Here is an 18,487-nt window from a genome sequence, read left to right as displayed (position 1 = left end):
TACTTTAAGTTATATTCCATATATACTTTTAGGATGTTTGAGAGTGGTTTCAGACCTCCAGGAGTTATATTGCAAAATCTAGTTTTTTGAGGTTTTTCAGTTTCCAGACTTAGTCAAATTTCAGGATCAGGACATTCCAGACTTAGCCAAATTTCAGGATCAGGACTTTCAGACTTAGCCAAATTTTCAGGATCAGGACAAACTTAGCCAAATTTCAGAATCAAGACATCACTCAAGCCGGACTTGCTTATCCATGTGATCACCTGGGCGACACTCAAAATGCAAAGGCTAGCTAACAAAACCCTAAAAGACCAAAAAAACAAACCCTAAAAAGCAAAAAAAACAAGGGTCCCCATTTGCAATGGGGCGATGTGTGAAATGGTCACAACATCTAGCGCCACCTTGAATAAATGTTCCTGAAACATTTCAGAGATAAAGACTCAATCGACACCTAGAACCTCCGGAAAATTCAACCTAGCTGATCAGGAGATTAGAAAATGTACTCAAAGTGGAAGGAAAATCCTTAACCAAATCTAGACACTTAGTCTTTGATTACCCAGGTGTGTGCAAGTGTATTCATTCCACTCGACAAGACAATTATAACCTTCAGGTTCCCTTGTGATTAGCTACGTAGTTTATCTGAACTTCAAAAGCATCCTGGATAGAGCCTCGCTGCCAGTCAGACGTCCATAGTCCCGACGAGGTTATCGCCGCAAGCTCACGAACATTGCTCCAGTGCCAGCCAGGCGTCTATAGCCCCGATGGAGTTACTCGCATATTCCCCTTAGCCAATTTTGATATTTCATTTCATTTCATTTTTTTTTATTTTTTAATTTTTTATTTTATTTTTTCCCTTTTGATATTGCTTTTTCACTTCGTCAATTCCTTTGGCTCGTAAGTAGTGAAGCTTACTAGGGTTTGAGGATTGCGGTGGCGCTGAAGTCAGATTTTGGATTTTTCACCAATCACAGCTTTGCCTGAAAACCATAATGACTCGGAGTCTATTAATGTGTGAAGATATAGTAATCAACAGATGTCGGCATCAAGACACAGAAAATGATTCCCTTCCAAGTCAAATACAAGTCCTGATCAGATGATAAAGCTGAAGAGGAACAACCTCGGATTCCAAACACTTCATGAATAGATATCTAAGAAATGAGTCTAACATAAGATCCAGGATGTTGCCAGTGTGTGAGCAACAACACAAACACCTTTCTCACAAAATGGAGGCTCCCACTCAAGACACCTAAACTAAAGCAAACCGACCGATGGACTGACTCAAAGCAAACTAAGCTAAAGCGCACACCAAAAGCAAACTATCTAAAGAAAGCAAACAACTAAACTACCTGAGCCACACTAGATCATGAGTCAAATGACTCAAGGCAAATTAAGAACAAGGCTCAAAAGACCTCTAATCTAAAAACATGAAAAGAAAACCTATTCTAAACCTATATACAAGAGTCCTAGACTCGACACGACTCAAAGAAGCAAAATATATACATGACTTTACATGATTTCTCAGGTTGTGCAACAGGAGCATGGCAAACGTGATGGTTCTCAGTCGGGCAAATTCATCCTTAAACACAGAAAGACAAACTCTCACCATGCATTTCTCATACTCAAGCAAGTTTTCACTCAAAATGATCAACTGAGGTAATTCGTTAGGACCATGATCAATCCAAATGCAAGTTGTTTTCCCAAAATCCCCATAATCAAAATCATAATAACTTTCAAAGCTAGGATTAAGGAAAGAGACAACCTGGCATATTTCAGGCTCAGATGGCACTGTATTGTCGGAAGTGAGGTCACCAGCTGCTTCAGGAGGTCGCCATTGATGATGAACTATTCCACGAGTATCCACAACATGTTGATCTTGATTAGGAAGTTCCTCTTGAAACAAGCTCAGCGCCCCCTTGAATAGCTCAAGATTCTCTGTTTTCACTGAGAAATCTTGCATAAACCAAGCATCTTCATGAAATTTTGTGAGCATATCTTCAAAAATGAGAGTCTCCTTGATGGATTGAGCTTCAAACATCTCCTCTAGTGGATCAAAGATAATCTCAGGTGGCCTTTCTTCTTCAAGAATAGCCTCGGGAGGTCGGAGCTGATGATGGATCATATCACTCACAATAACTTGCTTATCTAGAAAAAAATTTGGCAGTGATTCCATTTGTACTTCTTCTATAAGATCCTTCAACACTTCCTCAAATAGCATAATGGTGATGAAATCTTCAAGCGCCCCTTTGAATTGTTCTTCATACCTGGGCTCACTTGTGATGATTTGTATCTCTTTGTTCAATATGTCAACTTGATTGTCTTCTTCAATGAGGCCATTTGAAAACTCCTGCAATTCAACCTCAAGGATTTCCTTTTGTAGCATAAGTGAGAATTCTTCAAGGAATGAGTCGTCTTCTTTAATTGCTTGTTCAACTCCTGGATCTTCCTTTATCATTGCTTGAGTATTTTCAACTGATTCTTCAACTTTTGTTTCATGGTATTCTTTTTCAGGTGCAAGGCATGGCGAGCTATCCACTATAATACATTGTTCCTCAGGTGCATTTGTATCGTCAACGTACAATTGATCCTTCTCACATTTAGATGCTGGAACAATGTCTTGTTCATAGGTTCTCCTAAATTCGGCTGCGAGATGTGCACCCCAAGATTTGTTCATAATGCATTCTTCCTCGGACAAAGTTGGCATTCCAAACTGGTTTCTGACTTGATTGATAGCCATTTCACATATTGAGCAAGTAAATTCAGAGTGAGGTGAGTTGTGAATTCTACACCACAATGGTAGCAATATGTTCTCTAAACGCATTTCGCCATTCAAAATGAGCTGACTCTCGATCATCCATATGAAGCTTAGAAGAGGATCTTTGCTCTCTGGGACACTGAAGTTGCCCTCTTCTGTCTCTGGCCTTGGGACATCCCAAAAGAAGATTTTTCCCTGCGCTGCCGATTCCATCCTTGATAAGTACTTCAAGCAATGCATTTCATCATGTTCCTCTGTCTTGTGGACTCGACACTGCCCTGGTCTTGCGAACTCGGACAATCTTTGTGGATAAAGTTGTGTATCTAATCTCCACCAAAGTTCAGGAAAATCAACTTGTTGCTCCTCGTGAAATTGTTGCCGCTCCATTGAGAAATCTTTCTTTTTGATTTTTTGATTTTTTGATTTTTTTTTTGATTTTCTATTTTTCAATTTTTTTTGGATTTTCTATTTTTCACTTTTTTTTGGATTTTCTATTTTTCACTTTTTTTTGATTTTCTGGAATAAGAGAGACCTTGAATATCTCAGATTCAACTTGAACGTTCAACTGGTTTCAGCTTGATTCCTTCTTGCGTAAGTCCAACTGATGACCCAACGATCACCTTCCGTCGAGTGTTTGAGAAAAAGCTTTCCACTGATCTTCCTTGGATTCAAGAGTTCGTGTTTGCTCACTTTTCGTCTGCTTCAATTCTGTCAAGCGTGAAGGAGGAGCAAAAGTCCTAGATAACTCCTTGCAGATTGATAGGATTAGTTGTTCAAACAAATATCGCGATCACCGCCCTCCTTCTAGCACCAATTCTGTCGAGCGTGGAGGAGGGTAAAAAAATCTTTAAGATGACTCCTGCAAACAGAAATTGATAGAAACTGAAGTCTAGCTCTTTAAGCATTCATCGAGATCATGCCCTCCTTCTAGCGCCAATTCTGTTGAGCGTAGGAGGAGGGACAAAAGTCCTGCACAACTCCTTGCGAATATGATTATCTATGAACAGCTTGATAATGATCGAGGTATGATAGTACTGCCCTCCTTCTAGCGCCAATTTTGTTGACGTGTATTTTGTACACAATCATACACAGAATAAAATACCCAAGGGTACCTTATCCTCTCTTGAATAAAATCTCTAACTGCTGAAGATATCGCAAGAAGGATCAGTTAGGGTGACTTCAATGTTCTTTTAAGTAGGGTCTCTATGTGTGGACAAGCACCAGTGGTCGTTGTGATTGCTGTTTCATCAAGGGGTCTTACGCCAAATCCGAACTGCAGGAACAGGGTCTCCTAATACTAACAAGCTCTCAAAAAAAAAAAAGATCAAAAGAGTAGGGCTTGCAAGAGATAAAGTCTAATCTAATCCTAAGAATGACTCAATGTGGACGAGACTTGGCAAGATTCTACCAACTTCAATATTGCCATAAAGTAACAACTCAATTGAAATTGATGCGATCTTCTAAGGTAACAAATGATTTTTCAATTCATCAAGGATCATAAACACTACCACAAAGGCACATGTCCAAGATACAACAATGATTGAAAGTTTAAGTGATTCAAGTTGATCCAGTTGACCACGCAAGGCGTTCCTACAGTCAGCAAGAAGCTAGTGGTTTGGAAAGTGAACCTCACCGATGATCAAGTCCAACACTTTGTCCTTCAAATTAAAACACTATTTTGATTGAGAATGATTCAAGAAAACGAACAACCATGAAGATAACCACAAGAATTGCAATAAAACACCATAACTTCAATACTTTATTGATCTCAAAGCCATCATGAACAACAATTGTTTGAAATTCCTTCTTCAAAGCTCAATCTTGCTACAAAATACTTACTTCTATCAAATTGCTAATCTCTAATCACTAATGCTGGTATCTAATCTCTAGTTTCTAGTTTTAAAATGAAAAGAAATGAGGGTATATATAGCATCCTCAATTACAATGAACGGTCCGGATCAAAATAAGATCAATGGCCAAGATTATGACACCTAAACCCTAATTAAGGTTTATTACAAATAGCCCCCTTTTTACCGAACAATATTAAATGCATAGCCAAATATTAAATTTGGCACGAAAATCTAGGAGACATAGACCAATGACAATTAAGGTGCCACATCATCTATAACAACCTCTCATCTAGAATCTTATTTCCTTTCCAATGCTCTTTTTTAGCATATGCAATGAATCTAGACACGATTCCTTCGATCTCAGCAATTGGAATCTCGGGAAGATTCTTCATTCGTTCTTCTAAGTGGATGACCTGATCGAAAGCCCTGAGAAGAGCAGCGTCCCATTCAGGTTCAAGTTCCTTGGTCTTCTCAATCAGGAGCATGGTAGCAAACATCTGGTCCCGTTGCTCATCTGTAATAATATTCTCATCTTTGCAAAAGATGACCTTGACTCTATCTTCTAATTCCTGCAAATCCACATCTGTCTCAACTTCGATCCTCCTGCCAAGAATAGTACGTAGTACCTCAAACACTCTGTCCTGGATCGGGTGGATAACCTCCTCAACATGATTGCATCTAGTACTGATGTCCTCGAAGAGAACTTCCTTCATCTGGAGTAAAGTCGACCACTGAAGTAAACTATGAGGTCCTCCATCCATTATCTTTTCTTGCACTAGGACCTTCCTTGATGTTTGCCTGATTACTTGCAAGACAGGAATGATAACATCTTTAGTATGAGCAAAGGCAGCTACAGTTATCATTAGGTTATGGATGACCTCGAGAACTTGAATAGCTCGGTGAATGGTCTGCATCATCCTTGTTGCAAATTCAATAGCAACTGTATGGGATTTGTCAATCCATGAGCTCATAAGCTAAACCAAACTCCTGACTCTCTCTGCCTCGCCAACTGATTCGAGGGGAAGTGCCTGCGCAGGAGATACTGCTGGATCCTGACGCCTCAAAGGCTGATTGAGATGGCTAAACTAGCCTCTCCAAGCACTGACCTCTCGCTCAAGCTTCCTATTCTTTTCCATTTCTTCTCTAAGCTTGTCCTTAAGTGCCTCAAATGAATCAGTGGCATCATCCAACGTCTGCTCGGCTGTGAGTGGACCAAGCTCAAATGTCTCTACATCAAATTCTTCTGCGAGGATCTCACCTTCATACTTGTCCACTGCTGGTGTAGCTATCTGTAATTTCCTGGATCCTGTCTCATCTCTGATCATCTTGGACATCTTAGTGGCTTTCCTCTTTTCTGTCACTCCCTGAGAATTTCCAACAAGGCTCTCTAAATCAATCACATTATCTTCGTCCTCGATCACAATCACCCTTGTTAGTCTCTCTTTTAACCAATCTGGAATGGCAGACCTTGTTTCTCTAACCTGTATCTCATTAGGCAATGTTTCTTCTTCTCTGAGAGGAGATGTTTCTTCATTATCTTCCTTATCTTCATGTAGCTCATTAGCTTGGAGAGACCCACTTGGTGACCTTCGAGGTGCCTGTCCTTCTTTATCGTTCTGTACCATTGATTCCATAGACTCCTCTATCTCAAGTGTCCTCTTCTCAGGTCGAGAAGATGTGCCGGATGAACGATCTCGGTTGGCCTCTTGCTTCTTCTTGGAGGATTCTCTTTTCTCAGGTCTCTCTTTCCTCTTCGAGCCTCTTGGAGGGGGATTGCCCTCACTTACACTTCGAAGGTTGCTTTCGCTTGCATTTCTGGGATTAGGATTACCCTCACTTACACTTGCTCCTCCTTCAACTGGTCTCTCTTCCAAAGTGAAAGTCATAGATATGCCTTGCTCTCTCAACTTCTGATGCTGCACATCAACCCATCTGCGAGTACAAAACAAGACTAGAGCCATCAAAGCATCTAGATCCACAACCTCGGGTTCATTCCAATCTAGCCTTACTGATTTGCTTTCTCGATCATAAGATGATTGGAGATGTCTGCCACTGTCCTAAGCTTGGTCGGCCACTCTGTAAATTTTGCATTTTCTGATAAGGTCTAAAGGCAATCTAGAATGCATCTTTCTTTTCACTTCCAGGTCATCCAAGAGATTCATCACAAAGTCCTCTATCTGAAACTCATGCTTATATTTTCTTCCGACTGTCTCCTCTATATACCCATATGGATCAAAGCTCTCTCTCAAGGCAAAGAATGAAAATGAATATAAAGCTAACTCTTTCTCTGCATCATCCATGGCTAGAGCATTAGGACATACCTCAACAGAATTCCCCAATATGATAGGCACAGGAACTCCATTTCCATGTCTGTGTCTGAATGCTTTCACATAAGCGGCCAACTGTCTTGTTACCTCAAGTAACACTATTCTGTTTGTCGGATATCTCGGCAACATGTAGGGAGGTGAAGGACATCCATGAACTCTAATATATGTAAACTTCTGAAATTGGATGAACCAAGCACCGTACCTCTTTACAAGCTCTTGTGCATCCTGAGATAGCCGGTTGTGAATCCCGCCTTGCAATGTCCTGGTGATGTTCATCGTGAATGTATCATTGACTAACTTGTAGTTACTTCCTGGCGGATGATGCAAGTGAACATAGGAATCACAAATTTTGACTTCCCCGGGCCCTCTTCCAATCACTCCCCTGTGAGGTAGTCCTGCATACTCAAAGCTCCTGATCAAGGCATATATGATGTATGAACTCATGTGGAAAGACTTGGTAGCCTTCAATCTCCTTAACTGTACGTCCAAGCAATGGCTAATCATTCTAGCCCAATGGATTGTTCCTTTTCCCTGAACTATCACTTGGATGAAGTAGAACATCCACTTCTCAAAATAGAAGGCTTGAGGAGTCCCTGTAACTTGGTTGAGTAATGTTATCAAATCTCTGTACTCCTCTTGGAAGTCGATCCTATGTGGTGTGTTCGGAATCTTGCTTAGGCGAGGATGACTCTTGAGTAACTAGTTCTTATTGATGATGCGTAGGCAAGTGTCTGGATCATCTTCGTACATGGACCTGGCTCCTTCTAAGCTTTTATAAATCATATCTTTATGTTCTGGCAAGTGAAGAGCTTCACTGATAGCTTCCTCTGAAAGATAAGTGAAAGTGTCTCCCTCCTTGGACACTATCGATCTGGACTGTGGATCATAATGGCGAGCACACTCGATCATCAACTCATGGCACTGGATTGCTGGAGGGAAGCCGACTGCCTTAATGATACCACTTTCAATTATTCTCCTTGCGACAGGTGACGGCTTGCCAATGTAAGGGACCTCTCGAAACTTCTTCGTACTGAAGTTTCCCAAGTTGGTATCTCCAATGTTGCTCCACTTCGACACGATTTTGGTCTCCAATTCTTCGTTCTTCTGATCTTCCTTCATGAGAGCTGGACGACTGGTGGATGCTCCCGCCTTTGGGGTCGCCATTGTAACACCTACACAACATTTCATAATAAGAAATAGATTTTGCAATGTATAAACATAGATTAGATTAAAGATTGAATTTAGGAAACTTCATGATAAGTCTTCGAGTTATCATTTCCTAAATTCGATTGAGCTACAGGAAATTCAAAATTTAGATCAATATTCAAAATTCAAGACAAGGGAAGACCTCGTCATACCTCACTTGAGAGCTAACTCTAAAAATGCAAAATAAGGAAATCGCCTAGGCAAAAATCGAAATTTGAAGTATCAATGCGATCCTCCTCTAGCAAAGGCGCCTCCTTAGTTAATTTCACCACCTTGAGGACAAATTCGCTTCACTTGCAATAAAATTCGCACTCCTCCTTGGATGGAATTTCGCACTTCTCCTTGCCTTCCAAATCGCATATGAAAGGATGATAAAATGATGATTTAAAATGAGATATCACACCTCCCTTTATAGGCGCTTACCTCTTCAATCCCCATAGGCCGACTTTTGCAAATAAATAAATTTTAAATAAAAAGAGGAGGCCGACTTTTACAAAATATAAAAAAAATAAAACCCAAGCGCCCCAATTTATTTATTTAAAATAATAATTAATTAATTTAATGCCTTCATATTTAAAAGTTTCGATTTTTTAAAGGCAAAATTAATCAATTAAATGTCTTGTGCACACTTATTAAATGCAAATTTTAATTAAATATTTCAAATTTTATCGAAGTTTTGCATTTAATGCGATTTGAAAATGATGTTGGTGCCAAAACATGGGAGAATAATGGATATTAACCTTATCGCTTTGGTCCCTGGGAGAGGGACAGGAGCGCTTTAGCATTTTGATCTTGATTTTTACGCCTTTTACGTTCAAAGTCACTTCCCTTACGTCCAAATTAGCATCTTAATTGGGAACCTTGAGCTTGATCGATTCAATCTTTTGAATGAATGTCTCTCAAAGCATTTTCGCTCTGGTCCCTGGGAGAGGGACAGGAGCGCTTTAGCATTTTGATCTTGATTTTTACGCCTTTTACGTTCAAAGTCACTTCCCTTACGTCCAAATTAGCATCTTAATTGGGAACCTTGAGCTTGATCGATTCAATCTTTTGAATGAATGTCTCTCGAACCATTTTCGCCCTGGTCCCTTGGTGAGGGACAGGAGCGAACTTTACTTTTCTCCTTGATCTTTGATCATTTTGGTTGCCAACTTACGTCACAAGGCGAGAAATAACTTCATCCATTCATTCTACGCATATTTAATTTGTTATTTGCAAGGCAAATTTGATATTTGAGTGATTTTCGCCCTGGTCCCTTGGTGAGGGACAGGAGCGAACTTTGTATTTTAGCTCCAAATTGTCAACTTTTAACATTAACTCCTTGTTCATCACCTTTCTAATGACATTTCGGACCTTGCATGATTTCGCCTTGCTATCGTTTTTTGAAGGAAATGACTAGTTTAATGAATATCACCCTGGTCCTTGACTGAAGGACAGGAGCGATTTTGCATCTTTGCTCAAGTTGATCACCTTTTGACGTTTGGTTCCTTGTCCATCATCCTTCCAAAGACATATTCGACCTTGTGAAATTTTGCCTTGGCGTGGTCTAGAAAGAAAAAGATTGATTTCATGAATATCGCCCTGGTCCTTGACTGAAGGACAGGAGCGATATTTTGTTCATTGTGCTAATCCTTGATCATATCGACTTGCAATTGCCTTCGAAGTATAAAATGGTGTTCCTTACTCCCTTTTGAACGTTTGAAATGGAAGTGGCATCTCAAAATTAGGCATACTTAGACATTTCGCTCTGGTCCCTTGGTGAGGGACAGGAGCTAACTTGACCATTTCTATCACTTTTCGCAGTCCTTGCAACTTGGTTTCTCTTCGAGGCGTTCCAAACATCATTGCCACCTTATATCCTGGCCTGGAGCGACTTAAACTTGGATGGGAATATTAGATAACCTTGATTTCACCCTGGTCCCTGACTGAGGGACAGGAGCGAACTTTCATTTATAGGCTCATTCGTGCTTTGCCAACTTTCAAATTTGTCTTCAACGGGCTCATTACGCTCCCCTTCACTTATCTTTAACGTGGGCCTTGCTCCAACTTGGTGGGAAATTTGTTTTGAGAAGAAATCGCTCTGGTCCCTTGGAGAGGGACAGGAGCGAACTTGGCAAATATGGGCTTCATTTGGTGTCTTGCAAACTCTAAATGATCTTCAATAGATTCGTTATGCCTCCTTTCACTTGCCTCAAACTTAACACTTACTTGATCTTTGCCCAAAACTTGTTTTATAAGGAAAATCGCTCTAGTCCCTGGGAGAGGGACGGGAGCTATCACTAAAATTCGCCCTGGTCCCTGGCTGAGGGACAGGAGCGATTTTGCTTCTAGGGCCAATTCTCTCCTTCGAGGTGCAATCAAATTATATTCAATGAATAAAATGTACCTCTCTTGTTATTTTCAAAATCGCGAAATCGTTCAAATCTTTCAAGGACAAGGCAATTTTGGATTTCAAGCTCCGGTCCTTCAGTGAGGGACAGGAGCGATTTTTTGTCCTTGAGGGCAAGAGTTGAACTTTTCATTGCAAATGGCTAAATCCTGGTCTTCTATCGTGTTGATTTCACCTTCCATTGCGTCCTTGACGTTTCAATTTGATCAAAATGAGGTCAAAATGGCCTAAGTGAGTCATTTTGCCCTGGTCCCTGACTGAAGGACATGAGCGATTTGACCTTAAACTTTTTAAAAAACTTGTCAATTTTGAGATTAAAATCTTCAAAACCTCCAATTCGCGTTCAACTGCATCTCCTGGCGACCCTGCACAAGACAAATGAAATAAAGTAATAACCAAGATGCATAAAATATCATTTTCACCCTGGTCCCTGGCTGAGGGACAGGAGCGATTTCACTTCCATAGGCCAAAATACCAAGATTTTAAGACTTCAGTCACTTCACAAGGCAAAATTAGGCCATTTCCAATGCCTGGGATCAATTATCAAAATTTCCAAAATTTGGCCAAAATCACTCAAACAAAATTTCAAAATTCCATCATCAACACTTAGGCAAAAAATTCGGACTTGCATTCAAAATTCCGACTGAACCTAGACAGACTCTTTTGACCTCCTGACAAATTCACCCTATTTCAAAATTGCATCTTACGAGAGGAAGCTCAACAATCTTCAAAAATGGGCTGGACTCTGGCTTAAAAACATCAAAACGGAAACCCTAAGGCTTAACCCCAGGTCCAGACGACTGACTCACCAACCCGAAACCCTAAAAGCAGAGAGAGAAACAGGCAAAACCGAGCAAAAAGAGGGGGTCCCCATTTTAATGGGGCGATGTGTGAAATGGTCACAACACAATGCAGAAAGCAGGAAAAGAGGGGGTTCCTGCTAGCAATGGGGCGATGTGTGAAAAGGTCACAACACAACCCTTATATTTTTTTTTTCTAAGATATCTAGAGTTTGTGGAACCAAATCTTTGGCCCCTGGAAATTTTCTATTAGAAATAACAATGTCAATGAAAGTCTGAGCCTCATAGCCATACAAATCCATAACTGGCGCCATCCCAATAGACATGTGATAGGTGGTGTTATAACAATGCTCTCCCAAGTAGAGCCATTTGATCCATACCTTTTGTTGATTAAATAGAGTTTCTCAATAGCCTTGTACCCATTTATTGACAATCTCAGTATACAAATCCTATGCTTATGTTTTTGAGTTTCCATTCCCTGTTGTAGCAATTGTAAATTGGGATGCTCCAGAATCTGCTCTCCTTCCCAATTGGCATCCTCAAGTGAAAAGTCATTCCAACGGATTAAATATTCTATTATGGTTATGTTTCTAAGTTTCCATTTCTTGATGTCAACGATCTCTTCAAGAACCAAAATTGACTTCCCTTCTTATCCAAGGGAGGTAGCTCAATTGATGGAATGACATGATTATCAAGTTCCTTCTTGAGCCCAAAAACATAAAACTCATTTATGAAACTTACCCTTTAGCTATTGGAGGGCATTCTCACTCAGTGAGTGCATTGGAGCTTCAATGCATTATAGGGAGTTTAGTGAGTCATTTGTGTGTGTTATATTGTTGTATTCAGAATTATATCAACGTAATGCTATTGCTGTAATCGAGTGTAATCGAGTGAGGATAATCAACATTTAGTGTTTAGATCTAAATCCATGTGCTGTGTAATTCCATGTGTGTGTGTTGGATCATTGGTGTGTTTGTGTGTTTAATTGATTACTATTGTTTTGCAATAATTGTGTGGATATCGCTATTTATATTGCAAATTTGTGGTTTTCATTAAATTTCTGCTAGGGTAAAATTACAAATGATGAAAAAATAAGGGGGAAATTGCTAGTAGTAAGACTATTATTAAATACAACCAAGTTCATTATATAGGTAAGTGCAACTACAATAACCTTTTTTAAAGTCATAATACAAGATATGGTAACAGTAAACAAGTGTTTTTTCTAGGTCATGGAAAGTCTAAAATGCAGTGTGATACTCATAAATACTATGTTTGCTTTGGTTGTAAGAATCGTATGGTCAAGCTGCTTCATAACAATGACGATAGAATGCCCACAAGGTGATGGTTTGTTGGTGGGAGCATGTCACTCCCACAGGTCCATCAGGTTCAATTCTTCATGGGACATGTAATGTTATGAAATGTGGAATGTACTTGGTTAATTGTTTTCCACAAAATAGGAGAAGGGTTTGCCAGTTGAAACTACAGTAATAAGAGTACTACTATATTTATACAACCAAGTTTATCATATAGGTGAGTGCAACTACAACTGTTTTTTTAAAGTCATAATATATGGTGACAATAAATGAATGTTTTTCCTAGGTCATCCAAAGTCTAAAACGCAGTGTAATACTCATAAAATACATATTTTCTTTGATTGAAAGAATCGTATGGTCAAGCTGCTTCAAAACAATGATGATGGAATATCTTCAAGGTGATGGCTTGTTGGTTGGAGCATGTCACTTCCACAGGTATGTCTGGTTCAATTCTCCATGGGACGTGTAATATCATGAAATGTGAAATGTACCAAGTTAAGTTTCTCCACCAAACATAAAAAGGGTTTGCCAATTGAAAAATAGAATAGAATAAAAATATTGGCATGGTTTCTATAGGTTGTCATCATTTTGCAGCTTGTGAAGGTCTTTCTGCAATGCTGGATCTGCATGTTGTCTAGTTGATACATTTTTCTAACAAGATTGTGCTTACTTCTAATTAAATTTAAAGACAAGCTTGTTAGCCTTTATAAGAAAATCAACCATGGGACGTGTAATATCATGAAATGTGAAACGTACTAAATTAAAGTTTCTCCACCAAACATAAAAAGGGTTTGCCATTTGAAAAATAAAATAGAATAAAAATATTGACATGGTTTCTATAGGTTGTAATTTTGCAGCTTGTGAAGGTCTTTCTGCAATGCTGGATCTGCATGTTGTCTAGTTGATACATTTTTCTAACAAGATTGTGCTTACTTAAATCAAGCATGGGATGTGTAATATCATGAAATGTGAAATGTACTAAGTTAAAGTTTCTCCACCAAACATAAAAAGTGTTTCCCAATTGAAAAATAAAACATAATAAAAATATTGACATGGTTTCTATAGTTTCATTTTGCAGCTTGTGAAGGTTCTGCAATGCTGGATCTGCATGTTGTCTAGTTGATACATTTTTCTAACAAGATTGTGCTTACTTCTAATTAAATTTTAAGACAAGCTTGTTAGCCTTTAAAAGAAAATCATGATTTCTAAACTAAGAACCAACCTAAATGAACTACATAGTGAAACTGGTAGATGGTGTTATCCGAAGGCTGTGATTGTAGAGTTTGTCAGGTATGTGATGTAGCAATGATGCAAGACTCTCAGAGTATTCAGCGAGTTTTTCAGCTAAAAACTTGGAGAGAAAACTCGTAGAGTTTTTCACAAAAACTCCGTGATTCTTTGGCAAAAACTCTTCTACATAAAAAAAAAAAAAGAGGCCCAAATGCATCAAAATATTATCTAATTTTTTTTTTCAAGCCAGTCTCATTCTCTTCATCATAATATATACATGAAATATAACATTTAATTAAATGTGACTAATACTTTAAGTTATATTTCATGTATATATTGGCAATATGTTTGAGAATGGTTTCAGATCTCTAGGAGTTATAATGCAAATTCTATGTTGTAGAAGATCTTATAAATTTTCAGACTTAGTCAAGTTTCAGTAATCAATAACCTTTTATTAGAATTCTCTCTCTCTCTCTCTCTCTCTCACTCACTCTTCCTTTATCCCCTCTCTCTACTGCGCTCTATATCACTGTCTCCTCTCTCCCCCAAGATCTAGACCTATCTCTCTACCTCTCTCTCACCCTCAGACCCCTATGAGGGGGGCTACCCTCAACCTCATTTTAAGGTGAGGGAACCACAATGGACTTCTAGGACTAGACCCTCTAGTTCTACCTATCCCCTAGTTTTTACTAGAGTTGGGAAGAGGAAGATGTAAAATGTTTTGATGTAGTATTTACTTCTAGTTTTACAAAAACAATTTACTATTTTTATAACATTTAATGCTTAGCCAATGATAAAATTACAATAAATAAGACACATGTCCTTCCTTGAATGTTTGACCAATGAATGATGAGGTTAAGTTCATCGAACTTTGTGTCTCCACATGTGGTAGTTATCCTCCTTGTTGGATGAGTCAAGTACACTGAATTTGGACACCTTGACTTGGAATGAAGTGATTGGGTTGAAGATGACTAGGCGCCACCTCAACTTACTCCACACCTTGTAACTCATCACAAGTATTGGATGCATCTTCTCATTGAATTTTGCAGAAAAAAAGAAAATTAAGCAATTTTTTAAGTTGTCGAATTTTTGAAAAGTCACATTTTTGGGCCTTGTCGAGTCTGAGATTTTCAACTATGTGATGTAGGGTGCTCCTCTATCTTACCACAACATTCAAATGTAACTAGCAAAGAAATGGAAGACAAATCTACAAAACAAGTCTCTTATTTACTATTTGAATGCTCCTGAAATTGAGCTATTACATAGCAAATATGGTATCACATTGAATTGCAACCTCATAGGCATACATAGCAATTTGAAATCTGATACAAATTTGATTTAAAATCAGCCATAAGAAAAAAAGACTACTAAGGAAAAACAATTTCCTTCTTCTTGGTCAAAGAACTACCAAGGGAAAATAATTTCCTTCTTGGTCTTTTGTTGCAAAATAGGCTTCCCGAATCTGCAACTTGCAAAAGACTCCCATTGTCAATTCAAGGCCTCGATTTGGAGAGAAAAATGAGGGGGAAAACAACTTTGGTTTCCCAAAACCAAGGGTAGAATACCACCCAAAAATCCCACACCCAAAAAGAGAAGTTGTAGATTTTAACTTTTAAAGTTGCAATTCATGCCAATTTTGTGTGCACATTGACTCACCAAAACTCACACCAAGATTGGAAGATGCCCAAAAGCTGAAGAAAATGGTTTTTAATTCTCCATAAATCATTTTCCTTCCTACCTCCATTGACATGCTAAATCAAGAGTTAGTTATGACTCCACATAACTCTATACTTAATCAGAGTTAGTTATGACTTCCCATAACTCTACTTGGGACCCGAAATAGAAAAAGCAAAGCCACTTGACTTTGGGTGCCCATTTTGAAATTTATGCATTATTACAAGATTCTAGGAGTTATGACAAGTTGGCCACTTCCCCATAACTCTACTTGGGACCCGAAATAGAAAAAGCAAAGCCACTTGACTTTGGGTGCCCATTTTGAAATTTATGCATTATTACAAGATTCTAGGAGTTATGACAAGTTGGCCACTTGACTTTGGGTGCCCATTTTGAATTTTATGCATTATGACAAGATTCTAGTAGTTAAGTTGTCATCAGGTCTGGAATTTGAAGGTCACTCTTGCCTGTCATATGAATTTTTAATGATGGTTTGGTCACTGCAATGCCTTTCATGTGACGTTTTAAATAAATATTAGATGTAAAAAAAACTAATTGTTCAAGGTGTATGTTGTGTAAACAAATAAGAGCATAATTATTGACATATAAAAAGAATCAAATTCCATTTCTTCAAACAAAGTATTCGATATATTATTTTCTCTCGAACTTAACAAACAATAGTACAATTGCAAACATAAATTTTATTTGTTTTTTGAAAAGAAAAATCTTGTCCTTTCATTATTGGTATTGCATGGATATCTTATATAGATAAAAAGAATGTAAAAATTTAGAAAACAATTATAAATTAGTAATATATGTAAAAATCTTAAATTTACAAAATAAGTTTCTAAATTCATACCCAAAAATCTTTTTTTAATTAAATTAGAAAGAATTATATTCTACCATTTCAAAACATTCTAAATAAATTTATATTTTTATCATAAACATTCTAAAATGATATATATCAATATTAAAAATTATAATGCTATATAATATATATTTGCCTATTATAATTTTTTACGGTTTATTAATAATTTGATGTGTCATATATACAGTTCTATGAAAATATAGCATGTCAATGTATACGGTCCAATAAATTTTTTAAATGTCATATGCGGTCTAGATGTGAAAAAACGGCTATATTGACCGTCAAATTCGAGGTCTGATTCTCACGAAAAGCTTTTTTTTTCGACTAATTTGCCTTGTAAATGTCACTAAAATGAATCCAAATTACAACAAGACAGCAACATTACAAAGTGAGAAAAAACTTTATTAAAATATTTGGCCTTATTGTTTCAAATTAGTCACCTTCAACATTTATTCAACTAAACTATAGGAAATTAAAAAGAAAACATATTTTTGGTTGATAGCCCCTACACTATGGATGCTCCTACATGAGTATTCTATTTAAGTGAAGTGGAGTATAAAACACATTTCTATAAAGGAGTACATTCCCTCGAGACAGTTAATGAATGTATTATTTACAAATATTTTCCGTTAAAAACTTTTTTTTTTTAAAAGAAGGCTTCCTAGCTGCAGCTTTAAATGGTCTCTTGACTTTTCCATATTATCTTTTTTTTTTTTATAATGAAGGCTTCCTAGCTGCAACTTTATATGGTCTCTTGACTTTTCCATATTATTATGATTCCCATGTTTATGAAGCAGCACAATTCGCACTTTCTAGTTTCAAATTGTTTATTATGCCAGTAAGGTTTTAATGTCAGTGAAATCACCTGCTCTTGTGCATTAACCACTTCAATGTTTGGGAATAATATGGTCTCTTGACTTTTCCATGTTATTATGATTCCCATGTTTATAAGCAGCACAATTCGCACTTTCTAGGTTCAAATTGTTTATTATGTTAGTAAGATTTAATGGCAGTGAAATCACCTGCTCTTGTGCATTAGCCACTTTAATGTTTGGGAATATTCCTATGATAAATTGTATGTGTATGTGTATGTATATGCGCATGCGCATGTGCATGTGTATGCTGCGCATGTGTATGTGTATACTTACTGAACTTCCAAATTTCTTTAACTATTCTAAATCGGATTTCATCTTGGTTTCATGCAGGTACATGTACGCAGAGAAGTTGAAAACATATCAGTTGATCCCCCAACATCAGATTGTAAGATTTACTTGGGGATTGCGTGGCAAAAAAGCACCCTGGCTCATGAAAAGATAACAAAAAATTGTAAAAAATGTTTCACAAAGTATTTGGAAGAGGAGATAGAATTGAGTATTAAAGAGCTTATTGCATATAAAAACAATCATTTACCATAATGCTTATCTGCTGCTCCATATTGTGTGGTTCAGAGCTGATGTCTATGATGGATGTGTATAAATTTCTCTTAAGTTAAAAGAAACAATGCATAGATCATTTTTCCTGTGTCAAAGCAGAACACATCAAAAAATGAATAATGTGGAAGGATGCTCTTTGAGGAGTATTGTGTCCCTCTTTAAGAGTTTGCTGAGGTCCACTTATTGTGCATCTAAATACTTTATTTGGTTGAAGAAAGCAATTCACTGCCACAGTTCTCTTGGTTTTCTGTGGCATTTATAATTTTTTAAGTTTCTTCATCAATCGTCCCTCTCTAACTCACCACATTTAAATTTTTTTATTTATTTATTTTTATTTTTTATGAAAAGGAACACCATAAATCAATTTTTTTTTCGCCTTGCTTGACCCAACCATTTTAGAATTCAAAAATGCTATATGTTAAAGTTTTTTATAGAGATGCGAAGTATAATTAATTGATGAAAATGTTACAAGAGGGAGATCGAGTCTGATTTCACTACCAACCCAATTGCTCTTGTTTAAAAATCAATGGAAATAGTTGAGTGTTATTGAAGCGCAAAGCTATTTCCCTAGTTATTAGTGTTTATGTTGGGGGTACTTCTGAATTCCAGTGCATGGATGTGAGTAGGGGTCCCGCAAAATGCATT

At 37.6% G+C, this 18,487-nt stretch overlaps 1 protein-coding gene across 1 annotated transcript in view; it reads left to right on the top strand.

Annotated features, from left to right (window-relative positions):
• LOC131031075 (C2 and GRAM domain-containing protein At1g03370) overlaps positions 1 to 18,106 on the top strand; it is a 167,297-nt gene extending 149,191 nt beyond the window's left edge. Inside the window, exon 9 of the mRNA XM_057962102.2 lies at positions 17,615 to 18,106. Within this exon, the coding sequence (XP_057818085.2) occupies positions 17,615 to 17,824 (210 nt within the window). The 3' untranslated portion in view covers positions 17,825 to 18,106. The remainder of the gene's footprint in view (positions 1 to 17,614) is intronic.
• Positions 18,107 to 18,487: the final 381 nt, after the last annotated feature.

This window comes from Cryptomeria japonica, chromosome 5 (genome assembly GCF_030272615.1).
Source record: "Cryptomeria japonica chromosome 5, Sugi_1.0, whole genome shotgun sequence".
Lineage (NCBI taxonomy): Eukaryota > Viridiplantae > Streptophyta > Pinopsida > Cupressales > Cupressaceae > Cryptomeria > Cryptomeria japonica.
Note: the sequence above shows the minus strand (reverse complement) of the source record. Positions and strands in the feature narration are given on the sequence as shown.